Here is a 17,665-nt window from a genome sequence, read left to right on the forward strand (position 1 = left end):
GGGTCTGAGGTTGATGTTAAAGGGTTAGTTCACCCAGATAGCAAATTTATGGAATTAAAAACTCACCCTCATGTTGTTCCAAACCCATAAGACTTCCATTTATCTTTGGAACACAGTTTAAGATATTTTAGATTTAGTCTGAGAGCTCTAAGTCCCTCCATTGAAGCTGTGTGTACGGTATACTGTCCATGTCCAGAAAGGTAAGAAAAACATCATCAAAGTAGTCCATGTGACATCAGAGGGTCAGTTAGAATTTTTTGAAGCATCGAAAATACATTTTGGTCCAAAAATAGCAAAAACGACGACTTTATTCTGCATTGTCTTCTCTTCTGTGTCTGTTGTGTGAGAGAGTTCAAATCAAAGCAGTCTGGATATCCGGTTCGCGAACGAATAATTCAGTTCACCAAATCGAACTGAATCGTTTTAAAAGGTTTGCATCTCTAATATACACATTAATCCACAAATGACTTAAGCTGTTAACTTTTTTAATGTGGCAGACACTCCCTCTGAGTTAAAACAAACCAATATCCCGGAGTAATTCATGTACTCAAAAAGTACACTGACTGAACTGCTGTGAAGAGAGAACTGAAGATGAACATCGAGCCGAGCCAGATAACGAACAAAACATTGACTCATTCACGAGTCAAGAACAGTTTCTGTCAGACGTGTCCGATTCGTGAACCGAGGAGCTGATGGTACTGCGCATGTGTGATTCAGCGTGAAGCAAACCGATACACAGGGCGTCTGAACTGAACTGATTCTTTTGGGGATTGATTCTGAACTGATTCTGTGCTAGTGTTATGAGCACGGGTAAACGGAAGGCTTGAATCAAGGAAAATCATCGCAAATGACGCCATTACGTCGAGCGCAAAAGGACCGGTGAACCGTTTTCTTCAACCGGTTTATTGAATCGAACTGTCCGAAAGAACTACTGGTGACCAAAACATCATACCGGTTCTTGACTCGTGAACGAGTCAGTCTATTGTTCGTTATCTGGCTCGGCTCGGTGTTCATCTTCAGTTCTCTCTTCACAGCAGTTCAGCCAGTATACTGTTTGAGTGCATGCATTACTCCGGGATATTGGTTTGTTTGAGGGAGTTAACAGCTTAAGTCATTTGTGGACTAATGTGTATTAGAGATGCGAACCGTTTAAAACGATTCAGTTCGATTTGGTGAACTGAATGATTCGTTCGCAAACCAGATATCCAGCTGCTTTGTTTTGAACTCTCTCTCACAACAGACACGGAAGAGAAGACAATGCTGAATAAAGTCGTCGTTTTTGCTATTTTTGGACCAAAATGTATTTTCGATGCTTCAAAAAATTCTAACTGACCCTCTGATGTCACATGGACTACTTTGATGATGTTTTTCTTACCTTTCTGGACATGGACAGTATACCGTACACACAGCTTCAATGGAGGGAATGGAGGCTCTCGGACTAAATCTAAAATATCTTAAACTGTGTTCCAAAGATAAATGGAAGTCTTACGGGTTTGGAAAAACATGAGGGTAAGTTATTAATTACATAAATTTGCTATCTGGGTGACCTAACCCTTTAAAGTCATAGAAAGACACAAAGAGGAAGAAAAAGCACATGCAAGCAGCAAAGAAGAGTACAGACTCAGAGTGTGACGCCTTTATTTCCATAACTTGGATTCTGGAATTTATTAATGGGGCTCTTGTATATTGGGTTCTCTTGCTAGATATGACAAGAAGAAAAGGTTTGAAGAAAGAAAGGCAGAAAGAAACGAATATAAACGACAGAGTGAGAAACATATGAACTGAAATAAAGAAAACAAACAGCTGAAAACCCTGTGGTTTTGACCAGTTCAGTACAAACGACATAAGAATGCATATATAAAGCCTGTAATCAATTCATACTTTTTTAGCAAGTAAAGGCCTTTTAATATAATTCTAAAAACTTCAAGTCATCGTACACTTGTATTTTGCTGTGAAATCTTTAATTATCTTTATTAACTAAACATATGAATAACCTGAATGAACATTTAATGGACTGAAAGAACTTAAACTTGCTTATGCATGCATAATTTTTAGGGGGAAAAAAACGTTAAAATGTGTCAAATATGCCACATCAGGATTTTGAGGAACATTTAATCTCTTAATCATCAATGTATTTTGTCCACTACAATTAAAACTACAGAGCTTTGATCATGAAACTAAGCATTTAAAATGTCACCTTACTAAACATATTATTGGGATATATAGAGTGACAGCTGACATTTACATGCATTTTATGTAAACAGTCTGTTAGATCTCATTGAATAACATTAGAATCTATCAGAACTTCATTTAACAACATACTATTTGGGCCATAAAAGCTTGGTTAATCAAATATGAAAAAAATACTAATAATACTATTAATAAAAAAATATTACTTAATTTTCCAGACAATTATTTCATAGGCTTTACAGGGCTAATATACAGCTACCCAATCGATAATTTTTGCTCTAGATGAAAGACATCTAATGCATTAATTTAAATGCCTTAAATAGACCTATGTGCATTTGCACAAGCCTCCAAGCCACATGTTCTTGATCACTAAGCCCTTTTTTTGCTGCAATATTATGTAGGATTCATGAACTAGCAGTGCCCAGCAGGTGGCAGAAATGACCTCCCCTCGTGCCAGAGAGGCCACACCCCACACAATGAGGCCAGACATCCCATTCCAGCTATCTGCTCTGTGCTAGATGAAAATATAACTATATCGAGAAATATTACGTATTCATTTCATGTAGATGCTATTTTTACGGACCGCTTTCTCTAGGCCACTGAAATGGCCTCATACGACATGAGATGTAATGCAAATCAGAGAAACATACCGCATCCCACTTGGCGTTCATCTTCTCTTTCTCGAACTTGGCGAACTCTCTGCGGTCATGAATAATCATGAGCAGCTTCCAGATGAGCAGAAGTGCTAAACCAATCAGAACGATTCCTGCGACTACACCAGCTACAATGGGGATGATGTCAGGGCCAGAGGGACACTCTGTGAACACAGGCACAAAGCATTATCAATAAAACCAGTTAACTAAAACAATATAACTCAGGACCTGCTGGTACTTATTTCATCTTCCACTTACCAAGTTCCTCTGCCACATGGACCTCAATGGTGTTGTCATTCCTGGTAGCGTAGGTGAAGAAGAACCAACAATCGTTAGCATCCCGCTCTTTGCAGTGATTGATGTAGGGCTGGTCGTTGGGCTGAGGAAGTTCGTCCTTCTTCTTCACCATTATAAGATTGAAGTAGCTACAATCTTTCTCACATGTGTCTTTCTTATCACCAGAACCAAATGCTCGGCACTGGACGCAATCCCTGTGAGGAAAGACAGGAAAATATATTTAGTGCTGCTAGCTGAGGCAGTTGTTCAAGCAAATGTCCTGTTAATAACTCACTTGTGTTCAGTGCAAACTCCAGGACAAGTTGGGCAGATCTCACAGGTTGGACCCTGAAACTTTGTGTCAATACATTTACACATGCCGCACTCGCAGTTGCCCCGACCATTACAGATCTGTTTGTTACTGGCCAGACAGGTTGAGGTGTCCAATGAGCAGTCACAAGCACTTCCTGTGTAGTTAGCGTCACAGATACACTTCCTGCATTCACAACGACCGTGACCTGGAAAGGTGGAGAAAGTTAGTAACTGTTAATTCATTTACATAGGTTTCTACATATGTGAAGATCAGATCAGAACAGTGTTATTTCAGTCGTACCTCCGCAGAGCTTGTTGTTGGAGCGGTCGCAGTTGAAGTTGTCACACTCGCAGAACTTTCCACTGTATCTCTCCTCTGGGTTGTCTCTTTTTTTGCACTCACACGTTCCACAAACGCAGTCTCCATTGTTGCTGCAGATGTCTGTGCCGTTATCCATGCGGCAGTTTGCATCCAGATCTTCTGTTCTGACCTCATCTTTACTACATTCACAAACCCTGCCAATACGTCCCTCATTGCACCTGAAAATAAGCAGACATAGATTACATTATTGCCACTGATTTGGTCTTATATCTAGGTACTAACTAACTAACCAATTCAACTCACCTGCATGCTCCACACTCCAGAGTGCCATTGCCGTCGCTACACTGCGGACTGTTTGGGATTCCTTCTTTATGACACTCACATTCACAGATGAAGTTGAGGATGATCTCCACCTCCTCAGTGAAACCCAGCGGCTTGATCTTTAAAGTCTCTGATTTGCCATTAGATGGACAGCCCTTAGCCGTGACCGCTACCTCAAACGTCACCTGTGACGAGAATTAAGAGTGCTGATTTGATTTGCAGTCTTTGTAGTTTTTATTCATGCTTATATCAAATTTCTTCAAAGAGGAAGAGCAAATAAAAATGGCCTGAATTAGCAAAGGTGTCAGTTATTTAGGAAATCGTATCCAATGGAAAGTACTGAACATCTGATGAAACTGTCATAGAGGGTTTTAACTATTCTCACCTGATCCCCAATGGAGATGTTGGAGCACTTTCTCCCATTTTCTCCTGTCCCGTTCTGTCCTTGCTTGCAGTGGGAGATGTAGGAGATGGACACACCTTCGGGGAGCCTACTGTTCTCCAGAATGATCTCAGAAGACAGAGACTGAGAAGACAGATTTATGAAAGGATTATTTACATGTTTATTCAAATTCAAATTTTTTAAATTTAAAAGTGACAAAAAAATTGGACGTACAATTTTTTTTGGGGGGGGGGGGGGATTATACTATTTTTCAGCAAGGAAGCTTTCTATTGATTAAAGTAACATTAAACACAGTTAATAATAAACTGTTTTCACCTCTTTATTGCTAAAAAAAAATGGAGCAGAAAATCAGCAAATCATAATGATTTCTGACAGATCATTTGATACTGAATCCTGACACATTCAATAGCCTGAATAAATTTGCTATCACGGCTATACATTTATATTTTACAACGTATTAAATAGAAAACAGTTATTTTAAATTGTTTAACATTTAGCTTTTCAAAAATTAGAATTATATATTTTACAATATCTTTAACAATGGTTTTTACTGTAAACTTCATTGTGATATTTCCATATTTTATTTGTCAGGAACTTGTCGAGAACAAAGAATAAATTATTTTAAACATTTCGCTAAAAGAATTTCACTAAGTTGATTCACAGCCTCTTCAGTTACTAAGATCTACTTACATTATATGCATCAATAATGAGTTTGATCACATTTCCGGAGTCAGAGGACAGCGTTCCCACAGCTGACTTTGGAATGAGGTTTTTCAGCTCCTGTAGACAAAGATATAAACAGTTTGCCCAGGCATTTTTTCCCATGCAGTATTTTATTTCCAGTAGTGTTACAGAATCCGACTTGCCTATTGATGTAGAAACAAAAGATAGCTGCTTTATTACCTGGTAAACAGGCTGGAACTCTTTAGTTACAGCAAAAATGGTCTGAATGTTGTTTTCGCTTAATTTCTGAACCAGATGTGCGATCGAAGGATAGTCCTAGAAGGAATGAAAATAAATGAGACACTTTCACATATTTTCTATATGCAGAAATGACTCAATGACGTTACACACACTTACATAGTAATGGCTCATAGTGTACATGTTATCCTGCAGATGGCATTTCCCGTCATTAGGAAGCACGATGCCGCCCAGTTTTCCGTCTCCAGCGAAGTGGAATCCAGCATCCGTGGAAAACACAAGCAGACGGGTCACATTCCTCCAGCCAATTTGGTTCTGTTGCACAATTAAGATGAAGATTAACCTTAAATCCCTTCAAACCTGACATATATAATACAAACATGATATTGTATGAATATATATATATATATATATATATATATACGTACCGCACAGACAGCCACTTGCATGATGGCGTCGAACCCTCCTTCTGGTGAGTCCAGGTTTCCTGAGATCTGCTGTTTGCTCACAAGGGTATTAAACTGAGATCCATCGGAAGTCAAACTCAGCACGTTTTTATAGCTGAACGGGCTTGTGCAGTTCTGGTCTGATGTGCAGGGATTTAGCAGCTTGGCTGGCGTTGTGCTGATGTATGGCATGACAGTTTTTTCCACAAAGGAGCCAAAGCCTAGAAACATTGACGAAGAATGAAAGCAATGCAGCACAATACAATTAAAGACAAATCCAGCATGGATCCTCAGAGGTCCCTTACCGATCCTGAAGTCAGATGTGATCTTTTGCATTTCAGACATCAGGTCGGTTCCCAGGTTTTTGACGTTCTCTAAATCATCTTTCATTGAGTAGCTGAGGTCCATCAGGTAGTAGAGATCTATGGGATAATCCTCAGCCCTCTTGAATGTCAGAATGAACTTCTGAGCTTCACCTGGGTCAGAATGAAGACCATGCGTTCAGACTAAAGCTTTACAGGGGAGTGAACTGATTATACATTGAGAGAGACCATTACTTCACAACTTTACTGAATGATGACCTATATTATTAATTAACCATTCCTGGAGTTGTTGAAGGAGTATATAGTACCTGATCGGAGGTCTAGGGTGAGTTTCTGTGGTTGAATCTGGGTGATCTGGTCTGGCTTCAGTTGTGCTCCATCCTTTGTGCGGTCTGTTAAAGGTTGGTTCTTGCTGACGGTAACATTTCCCCGAGGATTTTCTATACTGGACTCATTACAGCCCTTCTTAATCAGAGCTTCAATCTCATCACACCTTGTGGACTTCTGCTCGCCTTGCTTTAAAAAGTTCTGCAGAAAGAGACAGGAGTTTAGGGAAGAGAAGAAACACAAAAGAGAAAGATTATAAACACTCCATCAAAAATAGCACCTGCTGGAGCATGGCATCAGTAGTATTTAATCTTACAAAAGATGGAGCAGTTTTAAGGAACTAATATAAAGAGAATTGGGTTCTTTTAGGACAATATATCAATTAATGTTATTGTATCAAATAACACTATAGCTATCTATAGCAGGGATATTCAATTGAATAGGTCCAGTCTCTAAATATTCACTGTAAATTTGTAAAGTTCTACCTAATTTAAATATTTGTTAAAATAAATTTCAATAATTAATAGGATAGAATTTAAACAATACAATATGTTAAGTTCCTACATTAAACCCAAGGGAAAAATGATCTGAAACAAATATTAATTTTGAATAAACCAATAAATTTAATTAAAAAAATAATAAAGTTCATAATAAAGAGAAGTTAAATTAACCTTTTTTTCATTGATTATTTAGTAAAACAAATGATTTCTAAATATAGTAATTCAAATAAAAATAAATAAACAAAATAAAATCCACCTGCCTGCCATTGGTCAGACAGTCAAATAGTAATTGGTTATGCCAATGTTGCTGTGTTGGGCTAGTCAGGATTAGGATGTGCAGTCTGCCTGTTGAAACTATTAGGGGGCCACCTTCCCAACAGAGCTCAAGCCCCCCGCTTTAGTGATAGTACACTTCCCGCTTTCGTTAATGTGGTCCATGATTGGTGCTTCCTTTCCTGCCATAATCTGCTCCACATGGCAGGAACAGACATGATCCCACAGGATGCTGACTCATGAACACTGAGTGATACAATGTGCTCAATTCCACTAAAATGACTCAAGAAACTGTCAGTAATAAAAACTACAGGTAATAATAACTACAGGTGAATAAAGGTAGGACAGAAGGTGATGTCACTTCAAATCACTGATTCCTCTGGATACTTTGATCGCCCAAAATATGTTTTTAGCAGACAGAATTGTCTGCAGATTCACAGGATGTCCTCTACAGACTAAGATAAACAAATAATCTAACTACAGGAAATGGTTTCCCCCGTGACATTTTTCTCTAAATGCACATAATTGCAAAAGCAGCCATTTCCATCTTTAAAGTGCCCCTATTGTGGATTTTTGAAAAATAGCTTTCACACATTATGTAACACAGCTCTAAGTGAATGAAAACATCCTGTTTAAAATCTGAAAGTGAATTGTGTATAAAGAGTTAGTCTCTCAAAAGAAAGAGTCGACTCTGAATAATTGAAACGAGTCATTTTTAAAACGAATCCCAAGCAGTTTAATGTTGTTGTTAACACGAAACATTAGCATATTGCCTGCCCATTTGTTGGTCTTTTCCCATTAGTATGAATGAAATGCTAATTTATTCTTTGCCACTAGGTGCCACTTTTTTGTAAAAATAGCGGTATCCCCGGTAACACCTTACACAAAGCAGCACTGCGCTCACAAACACTGCTTTATCAGGCATTACAGGTATTCATGATGAAATGAAAATGAGACCAATCGGACCAATCACCACAGATAAGCGTCGTGCAAAGGCAGAGGGGTTTGGAAGAATAAATCGTTGAGTGAATCTTTTGGGAGTCCTTGAGCAAGCAGGTAAAAATAAACGCATATTATAAGACATTGAAAGTGTTTTTTGACCTTGCATGCATGTCAACCTGTTGTTGGAGTCTCCCAAAACCAAACTATGAACCTTTCATTACCCCTAATAGGGTCACTTTAATGGTTTCGTCTGAACTTACCTCGTCTGTACACCAGCCACACTTTTCTCCGGCCTGAATGCATTCTCCACAGGACTGGGCCGAGGCTTTGGTGCATTCGTTACCATCTGTACACATACACACACAACAAAAACATCCATCATTCTCAATTCCCTCCCACCACTAACACAGGAAATCCAAACCAAAGAGCATTTAATAACTAACACTGTGGCCAGCCATACACAATATGCTTCTCTCTCTCATGAGACTGTCATTCTAAAATAGATGCAGAGTGACCATATGCTGTAGTGAGGTCATGTGAACTGTATTACTGATGGCATCCTTACTGCTTTCTTTAAAGATTTAGTGGAAACCATGAGGCCAGCAAATCCAGAATAAACCGCACAGGACTGTGGGACAGCACTTAGAAGATGAAGATGATGTATATATCACATTCCTATTATTCTGCATTATTGCTTTGAGATTTTTCTTTTGGTTGTTTTCTTAGATTCCACACTGCTGCCATATCTGAGATATATCATATCTTGGAATGAAAATCCTGCAAATGTCTAAGATGATCTGGACAGTATTACGAGTACTTTATCAGCCTCTGGTCTGGTGTGTGTTCTTGGAAAAATTATATATACAGTGTGTGTGTGTGTATATATATATATATATATATATAACTCAAATGTCAGGCTGCTCCTACACATACAGATAAGAATGAAAATGCTTTGTTTTAATTGCAAACAGCAATTTTTGGAGGAAAAACAAAAGACAAGTCCTTAACATGAGATGAGGACAACATCGAAGATTGCATTAATAATTGCATAATTCCATAAAATGTTTGTCCAATCATATCCTGCAGTCCGAGAGCTCTGATAGGCTACTCTGCCTGCCTTTCAAAGTATGTGCACTCTGCCCACACCGACATGATGCGTCATCAGCAGATTCAATTATGCTATTACAGACCGATAGAGAATGGAAGGTGCTATTATTGTAATATCATGCACTTTGTACTGTAATGTTTTCTCACCGGTGAATGAGACGGCATCGGTCAGCACTGCATTCAACCCTGCACCAACACAGTCTCTCAGCATGTTGCTGGTTAGACTCTGGTCTGTCTGTGTGCAGTCATGTGTTTTGAAGGAGGTGTGGCTTTGGAGAGTGATTTGCAGGGAGGCTGGGATCTTATGCTTTCAATGCTAGCTTGTTATTACTACCCTCTCAGAAATCACCTACCCTACTTTTAACCCACATAAACCTGCAGGGTTCCCACACCCATCAATTCACGAGTTCACCCTTATATCTAATCTGAAGGCGAATAGTAGGCATATTTTGGCATGCTGTCCTGGGGGAGGGGTCCGGGCCCGGAACCCAAATAACTCCCCCTATCCCTAATTTGGGATAAATAGATTAGAAGTGAGGAGTTGGGGTGGAGGATGGTTGCCGAAAAACTGTCGTAGGACAGGAGGTAGGAAGGCTGGATATATATACACGCTTGTGTGCTAGTTAAGATGATTAGCTAAACGAGATGCACCTGTGCCAGATTGGATGATTATCTGATTGTGCTCCTCCCGAACTTTGTTAATAAAACACATAGTCTTTTTGTATTAAATTAGTACTGTAAGGATTTACTAAATACACGCAGTGAAGAATTAGCGTTGAAAGGCGTGGACACAGTTATTTGTGCGCCTGACCTTATTCAATAAGCAGGATTGTATGAGTTTCCTTTTCAGACGCAAAATTAATGGGAGGAGAGTATTAAAATGTATCATGCAATGTGATTTACTAACCTTTGCGCTATTTTTTAACGCCCAGAAAAGTCTTAAAGCAGGTGGTATTTTGCGTTGCTCTTGGTAGATTGTGCTGTTCGTTGGAAATGGAAATGATTTGTCTGTCTGTATGCATTGTCAGTAAATCACACGCACAATTTTCCTCTCCCATCAGCGCTTTTATGGAATTGCATTCTAACGCTTATTTGCCCTGTTTAGTAAATCTGGCCCTAAATATGTTAAAACGGTGCAATATAAAATATATTTACTACAGAAAATACAGGACGGGTGGATAATAAAACACACAATAGAAGTATTTTCACCAGTGGCTTCAGACTATTGAACTCCACTGTATATCTGATGTTTTTAAAATCTGAAGTTTTTACCTATTTGAGCCCTGCTGAGTCCCAGAAGAACAGAAATCAGGAGCAGCCTCACGTCCATCTGAAAACAACACAAGAACAGGGGTCAACTCAATGTAAACAATTAAATATTTATAATAATAATCTTATTTTCTGCAAAGAACAATTGAATTAAATATGGAGCATTTTGACTACATCAGTAGCAGTGAAAAACACTAACACTTAGAGGAAAGGGTGTGCACATGTATGTGTTTATGACTTCTTGATGTGTAGGCAGAGTGTTACAAGGTCACTTCCTGTTTCTCCAAGCACAAATGCATGGTGACAGTAAAACATTCCAACAGTTTGCACAGAACTGCTGACAGAGATTCTTTATATAGCAGACAGCTTCTTATCTAAAGTGACTGTATTACAGTGACAGACACACTGCAGGGCTAACGTTTTACAACCACATACTGTAAGGTCAAATATTACAGCGCAAGATAAAGCCTATTATTATTACTATAGTATAGCAGAGAGACACACACAGAACGTTTTGCTTCTACACAAGCCAGACGTCCAGAAACAGTGAAACTCTACTCCCATATTTGGTAAGACGATGGATCTGCTCTTCACATGAAACACCTCACTCAAGAGGAGGAGGTCCTTTTGCCTCAATCTGTCTGGTGTACAGACAGACACCAGTGCCAAACACTGCTGATTTGGCCTTATTAGGAAAGACATGAGTACAAACACACAATGCTGTTACTTAGCATCCAAAACAACACTTCAGGCACACATTAACTACTTTTCACAATCCCGCATGAGAAATACACACATAGCAGGGGCAAATCCAGCAAAACTCCAGCTGTTCTGAAGCAGAGGATACATGTGACATGAATTAAATCAACACAGACTCATATTATTAGTTCAAAACACAGGCATGTGTGCTGTTGAGACTGGACGGGCGGGTGAACTGCTGTAGACTCAACCATTACTCTATCTACAAAAACACACACACACACACGAGACCTGTGAACACTTGAAGATGAGCAAACAGTGCTTCTTTCAGCACCCTGTTGCCGTTCACTAATTCCACAGATGTGTGAGCTTTGAGAGAGATAACACGAAGGACATTGAGTGATTTGTCTTGGCATATGCACTCATTCTTTCTATATTTATTCTTTTGACACCTCTGTAATTTATAACTTCACTCTAGCTAAAGTCTGTGAAAAATGACACGTTTTACATAAACTTCGCAAACTGATTTTGCAATCACATATGTTTGTTTTGGAATGTCATACTGCAGTGTAAATGGTCATATACTTAAATGTGCTATATGTAGGCTTTACACAGAGTGGTTGAACTAGGCATTGCAGTCTGAATTCAAAATACTGGAGAGGGGTTTTTTCCACCTGGCTCAGAACATACAACCGACTATGACTTTAAATGTCCAAGGACACACAGACTGACAAATTTCAGTCTAGGCTGCTGACTCAGGCATGGGGAGTTCCTATCTGAACGCATCATTGGTGCGTCAGAGCAGGTTTTCCGGATTATTCCTTCTAAAGAATCATATGAGCTTCAATATGATTCATTGTGGTAGCTTCACACCATCGACACAGAATTCTAATTTACCAACCAAATCCAGCTCACATTTACACTACCGTTCGTGGATTTCTCTTTGATGACAAACCTACACTTTCAGCAGTCATCACTTCAAGTTCTCAGTGTCACATGATCCTTGACAAACCAGATTTGGTGTCAAAAAACATTTCTTATTATTATCGCCATCACTGTAACATCTGTGCTGTTTAATATTTTTATGGAAACAAAGCCAAAAGTTCAAATAACAGCATTTAAAATGGAACATGTCTTTATGGTCACTAGTTTTAACACATCCTTGCTGAATAAAAGTATTAGATTCCTTAAAAAAAAAAAAATCCTTATTGAACACAAATCTCTGACCTGTATACATTAAATAATCAGGTTTCAGTCACAAACACTAACACAGTTTGTGATGAAATTAAGTATTTAAAGAAAAATGTCCTTGAAAGATGTCATCATAGTAACAGTAACATGCAGAAAATCTCTGGCTCCGTGCATCTCAAACCAGTGACATTATAGTAGTCTAAGTTTCAGATATAAGCTCCTCAAAGTGACCTCACTGGTCATTTATTTGACGGTTCCACATTTACAAGTCTTCATTTGTCAGGCTGACACAGAGGCAGATTAAGCTGTGAGACAGCTGGTTCTTCAGCCTACCATTTCATTCTCAGTCACACTGTGTAACACTATCTTCAGGGAGAGTATTAGTGTGTGGGAGAGACAGAGAGCTTCTCAATTTCGCCTTGTCTGCTTTCCCCAAGGCTGCGCTGTGTGTCAAGGCCTTGAAAATGCAGCCCTGAGGTCTGGGTGTGTATCTAGATGTAAATCTAATGTGCGAGTGTGTGTGTGTGTGTGAGTGAGAGAGAAAGAGAGACTCCTTCAGCTTCTTGGAGCTTCTTTGATTCTGAGTGTGCATAAACGATCATTTGATTCAATCTTTTTGAGTTCTATGAAAAACAAAAGTGAAATTGTAAGTGAGGTATATGCATCATTCATTCAATAGCAAAAACACTGTGGGAAGAGAGAGATTTCACATAGGCCTATATTTCAGTGAGAGTCACTTTCAGTCAGATCCGTTTTGAAACAAAGCAATTCATTCAGTATCCACCAAATGTCATTTCAGAATTGTCCGATTCAAATCAGTACTCAGTCCATTAAAAGAACCAGCTTAAAAGAGTAAACCATTCAGAAAAAAGCCTATGGGCTACTAGTCGCATGTTTCTGATTCGTTAAGAACCACCGGTTCATAGGAGTCTTTAAATAGCATCTCTTTCAATACAGAAAGCAAGCACCACTAATACAAACACATAACTCTTACGTGGCTGTTTTCAGTTATCCACTACATTCTGATATAAGTAACGGTCAAGACAAACACGCACAGAGTGGCCATTAACCCCCTCCACAGCAGGGTGGCCATTTCCTTAATTAAACTGCCTCACCCTTCCAACCCCCCTCCGTCACACACATCGCTAAGTGATGGGCGACTATTTACCACAGACAGAGACCGACAGACACGGTCTCCGGGAAACTCCACCTCTGCAAAGAAGGTACAGCATCACTTTTAAAATGTTGAAGTACTATAAGCACGGCTTTGATTTCCCCTTAGGCAAAACACTGCTGAAATTATCAATTCAAGCATCCAGACATATCATCTTCTAGATCAGTGGTGTGAGACTGGGGCAGGACCTCTTCTCTCTGAACAATGGCAGACAGGGGAGTGTTTGGAAAATGGTTTTATTTTAAAACCAGACCCTCTATTGATCTTTACCATGTTACTCATTGGGCATCAGTCGTGCTATGAACATAATGAATAATGTAATAGATATTATAGCATATAATTCACAGTTAATAGCATGTGTCAAAGCAGTGGCAACTATGCACAACAACAACAACAAAAAGTGTTTTTGACAGGCAATAACCACTTACATTTTTATTAGAATGTTATAATATTTATTACATAATATTTTGTATCTATCAACATGTAGGTTTTGAAACCAATTAGAATGAAAAAACAATTAAAACTTGAGGTTAAGGTTTTCAAAATATTTCTAACTTTCTTGTCAGACTCAAAATCAATCTAGACAAACTGTATAGTTATTTCTTAAACCTGTTCAATGCTAAAAAAAAAAAAACATACAACAAAAAAAAAAAAACTATCGTAATACTCCTCCCCACAGTAAACTGTGACTATTGCAGCAAACACAAAGTCTCGTTTGGTCTCTCTTAGCACTTTTAGAAAATTCTAAAAACTCTGGAGCCTTCAGATTATAATGACCAATTTGTTTCCAAATCCCTTCCCCCATCCTGTCTCATTGTTAATGTGTCATAACAGAGGGGACGACAGGAAGTGAGTCAAAGGGCCGGTCTGGAACACAGCATTCATATTGGAATCAAACAATTGACACATTCTGACTCCATCTCTCACCCACCTTTACAACCCACACTGTCCTTTATCAGTCATATCCACAATACCTGATTACATGGCACCCTATATATACAGTGGCTTACTTAGCATAATAGCTGACCCTGGACACCCACAATAAAGTAGGTGTTAAATTATGACATGCAAGTAGCAACTGATATTTTCTTCTGTATTAGGACATACACCTGAGTGTAACAGTGAATGTACAGTGGGGACTATTAGAGAAGTTGTGTATGTGTGTATGTGTCACCAGGGAGAAGTGTGACATTTTAACTGGAAGAAAACTACTATACATAGAAAATTTCACAATAAGATAAGTTACAAATACAGTTCAGTATAAACATTCAGCGCTTATTGGATTTTTCAAAATTATTTTTGTCTGTCCAAGTGTCACTCATCACTCATCAGTCTGCATCACAGAGTCATTAAAGTTGTCTGGTTTGAACACAGAAGCTTTATCCTGTTGCCCTTACATGTTCAGATCCAAACTCTTTCTTATCTTATGTGGTGAGACACTATGCTGTTAATAACAGAGAATTACACCACACAAACGTGCGCACACACGCACAAACAAACTCACAGGAGGAGCCACGGCCTGCCATTTCTGTTTCTTTTTATATGACAGCAAACGGCTTTGTTTCAATCAGGGATAGGAGCTTCAGAACAAGCAGCCACACCCCTCTGCAGTTAAAGAGTCACTCTATCAAAAAAAAAGAGTGAGAGAAAGAGAGAGATTTCAGAGAACAGACCTGCAAAACATATTTTATACTCTTCTCCATCCTAAAAGACAACAGAAAACTAAACCATCCATCCATGATGAGATATTTAGTTTAAAATGTATTTATTACATCTATTATCATTTTTTTTTAAGAATTTAGGCCTTTTCAAATAATAAAAATCCCTGATATTTCAGCCTTGGCTTCAACCACAATAACACGGATTCCACATTTAATGTTACTAAACCACTTCCTTCAAATAATGTACTTCTACTAAGCTTTGAATTTTGCCCCTGTTCTTTTTGTGGTGGCTGACACCAAGTTCCCATTTTTATTGTAGTAACAACAGCTGTAGTAACAATGTTAGAGACTATGCTGACCATTGTATTTCTATAAGGGTAGGTTCTGTGAGGATAAGAGACAAACAACAAACTTTATGCCACGACACTGGAAAAAAATAATTATGAAAATTCACGGGAAAAAACATGGTTACTAACCACAAATTAACCATGGTTTTGCAACACTAACCATAGTATTTGTATTAAAACTTTGGTTATACAAATGGTAATCACAATCACATAACAACAACATGGTGACTACACTTTAACTATAATAAAACCAAGGTTAATTTTGTAGGTTAAGACAGTCTGAACTTTAGTAATCACCTACATGTTTTCTTTTTTTTCGGATATTGCAGGAATGTGCTATTTTCAGTCAGCCAAGATTAATTAAGGAGCAAAAGAGTTCAACCAAAGAGAATATTCAGGTGGTCACGTGGTGTTGCCCAGACGAGGCGACCCGCTCAGTAGCTACAATAAAGCAGCTTTTATCAGGCTACTGATATGAATGGAATCTTTATGTTATGTTTGTGTACCTTTAAATATTCTTCAAAATCACTATTCTTTTATTTTATATCGGAAACATTTTAATGAGAATTCCTTTAAAACGTACAACATTCTTCCAAACGATCACGTGACCTGAATATAAAGGCTGTGAGAGTTTTAATGCAGATCCGCTGCGGGATCTTTCCTTGTAAAACTGAGCCGAGAGCACCTCACAGCGCTGTCCGTGTCTAAAGACATGATTCAATTTCTCCTAACATAGCACGATCCCTTTAATCACATTAAATGCAGTCATATTTAGTCCTGGCGCTGTGCCAAACTTCTCCCAGTCGATGCGCTTTGAGGAACAATATGACTCTTCGGTGCGTTCATTTAAGTTTAATCATTGCTGGTCTAATCTGTTCAGCATGTCCCAAACAGGATCATGACTCACACACAAAAAAACCCGGCTACATCATTTCAACTTCCAGGGAGGCACATTTGCACAAGCGACTACCAAATAAAGCATTGTTCAAACCCCACAGCCCCCCTCGGACCCGCCGGGACTCTCTCTCTCTCTCACGCCTGGAGTGGATGACTTACAACAGATGTTGTGGACACATAAGACGCGACAAATAGATACAAGATAACAGACGTCTTGGAATGACATAGCCTGAAGGGACACTGTTCGCATAAGATCTGTGAATCGCGTTTTGGGGCAGATCCACGTCTGTCTTTTGAAGTGCAAACGATGGGACATCCCCACCCAGTTCTTAAGCCAAGATCCCTCTCCAGATCAAACCCTAAAGCTCAAAATCCCATTGAAATAATACATTTAACATACAGTTCTGACACTAAAGTTTCATAAAACGTGATATTCTGATGTTCCTTACCTTGACACGTGTCCCCGGCGATATATCAAGCTATCAGGGGCTCTTTTAAAACCACATTTGCTATGGAAATGAATCTCCGGCAGCGTTTGGTCCAACAGGTCAGTTGCTCGCCCGTGTCTGTGGGGTCTTTGTTCCCGTGGGCTACTTTGAATCAACAGCTGGTTACAAAGTAACTAAAACACGCGATTCCCTTGCCTACAACAAACAAAGGGGCAGATAAATGACTAAATGTGGACAGAGAGTCCAACTCGCCCTTCCACGCAGTTTCCTACTTCTGGATGGTGGTTAATGCATGTGGGTCTGTGGACTCCCTGCGAGCCTCTCCCTTCCTCCGCCCACAGGAAATAACGCTAACACCCCATCCACACTGCGAACGACACAAACAAACTAGTGGTTAGAATTCAGATTCAATTGACACATCAAGTGAATCGATTCTTTTTGAATCATTTTGCAAATTAATTGATTCAGCGACTTTCTGCTCAAGTGGTTTTGTACAGGGGCGTCATGCATTCATGATTTTTGAGGGGGCACATTTTTTTTGGGGGTGGGGGGGTCGGGGGTATAAGTCATTCTACGAAAGCACTGTATAACTGATATAGGCTTTTTTTAAATTATTTTTTTCCTTTTTATTCAAAACAATTCCAAACATGCTTAATATATCA

At 39.0% G+C, this 17,665-nt stretch overlaps 1 protein-coding gene across 3 annotated transcripts in view; it reads right to left on the bottom strand.

Annotated features, from left to right (window-relative positions):
- Positions 1 to 17,329, bottom strand: part of LOC132096176 (integrin beta-1-like) — a 34,246-nt gene extending 16,917 nt beyond the window's left edge. Inside the window, exons 1-16 of one of the 3 annotated variants that reach the window (XM_059501411.1) lie at positions 17,004 to 17,329; positions 10,589 to 10,646; positions 8,470 to 8,555; positions 6,476 to 6,695; positions 6,150 to 6,320; positions 5,827 to 6,065; positions 5,558 to 5,713; positions 5,381 to 5,476; positions 5,168 to 5,257; positions 4,460 to 4,600; positions 4,057 to 4,259; positions 3,733 to 3,971; positions 3,415 to 3,637; positions 3,102 to 3,334; positions 2,841 to 3,007; positions 1,622 to 1,699 (exon numbers count right to left, since the gene is read on the bottom strand). In XM_059501411.1, coding sequence (XP_059357394.1) covers positions 1,622 to 1,699; positions 2,841 to 3,007; positions 3,102 to 3,334; positions 3,415 to 3,637; positions 3,733 to 3,971; positions 4,057 to 4,259; positions 4,460 to 4,600; positions 5,168 to 5,257; positions 5,381 to 5,476; positions 5,558 to 5,713; positions 5,827 to 6,065; positions 6,150 to 6,320; positions 6,476 to 6,695; positions 8,470 to 8,555; positions 10,589 to 10,646 — 2,400 coding nt within the window. In that variant the 5' untranslated portion in view covers positions 17,004 to 17,329. The remainder of the gene's footprint in view (positions 1 to 1,621; positions 1,700 to 2,840; positions 3,008 to 3,101; positions 3,335 to 3,414; positions 3,638 to 3,732; positions 3,972 to 4,056; positions 4,260 to 4,459; positions 4,601 to 5,167; positions 5,258 to 5,380; positions 5,477 to 5,557; positions 5,714 to 5,826; positions 6,066 to 6,149; positions 6,321 to 6,475; positions 6,696 to 8,469; positions 8,556 to 10,588; positions 10,647 to 17,003) is intronic. The other 2 variants (XM_059501412.1, XM_059501413.1) reach the window with 2 other exon arrangements.
- Positions 17,330 to 17,665: the final 336 nt, after the last annotated feature.

Source organism: Carassius carassius, chromosome 20 (assembly GCF_963082965.1).
Source record: "Carassius carassius chromosome 20, fCarCar2.1, whole genome shotgun sequence".
Classification (NCBI taxonomy): domain Eukaryota; kingdom Metazoa; phylum Chordata; class Actinopteri; order Cypriniformes; family Cyprinidae; genus Carassius; species Carassius carassius.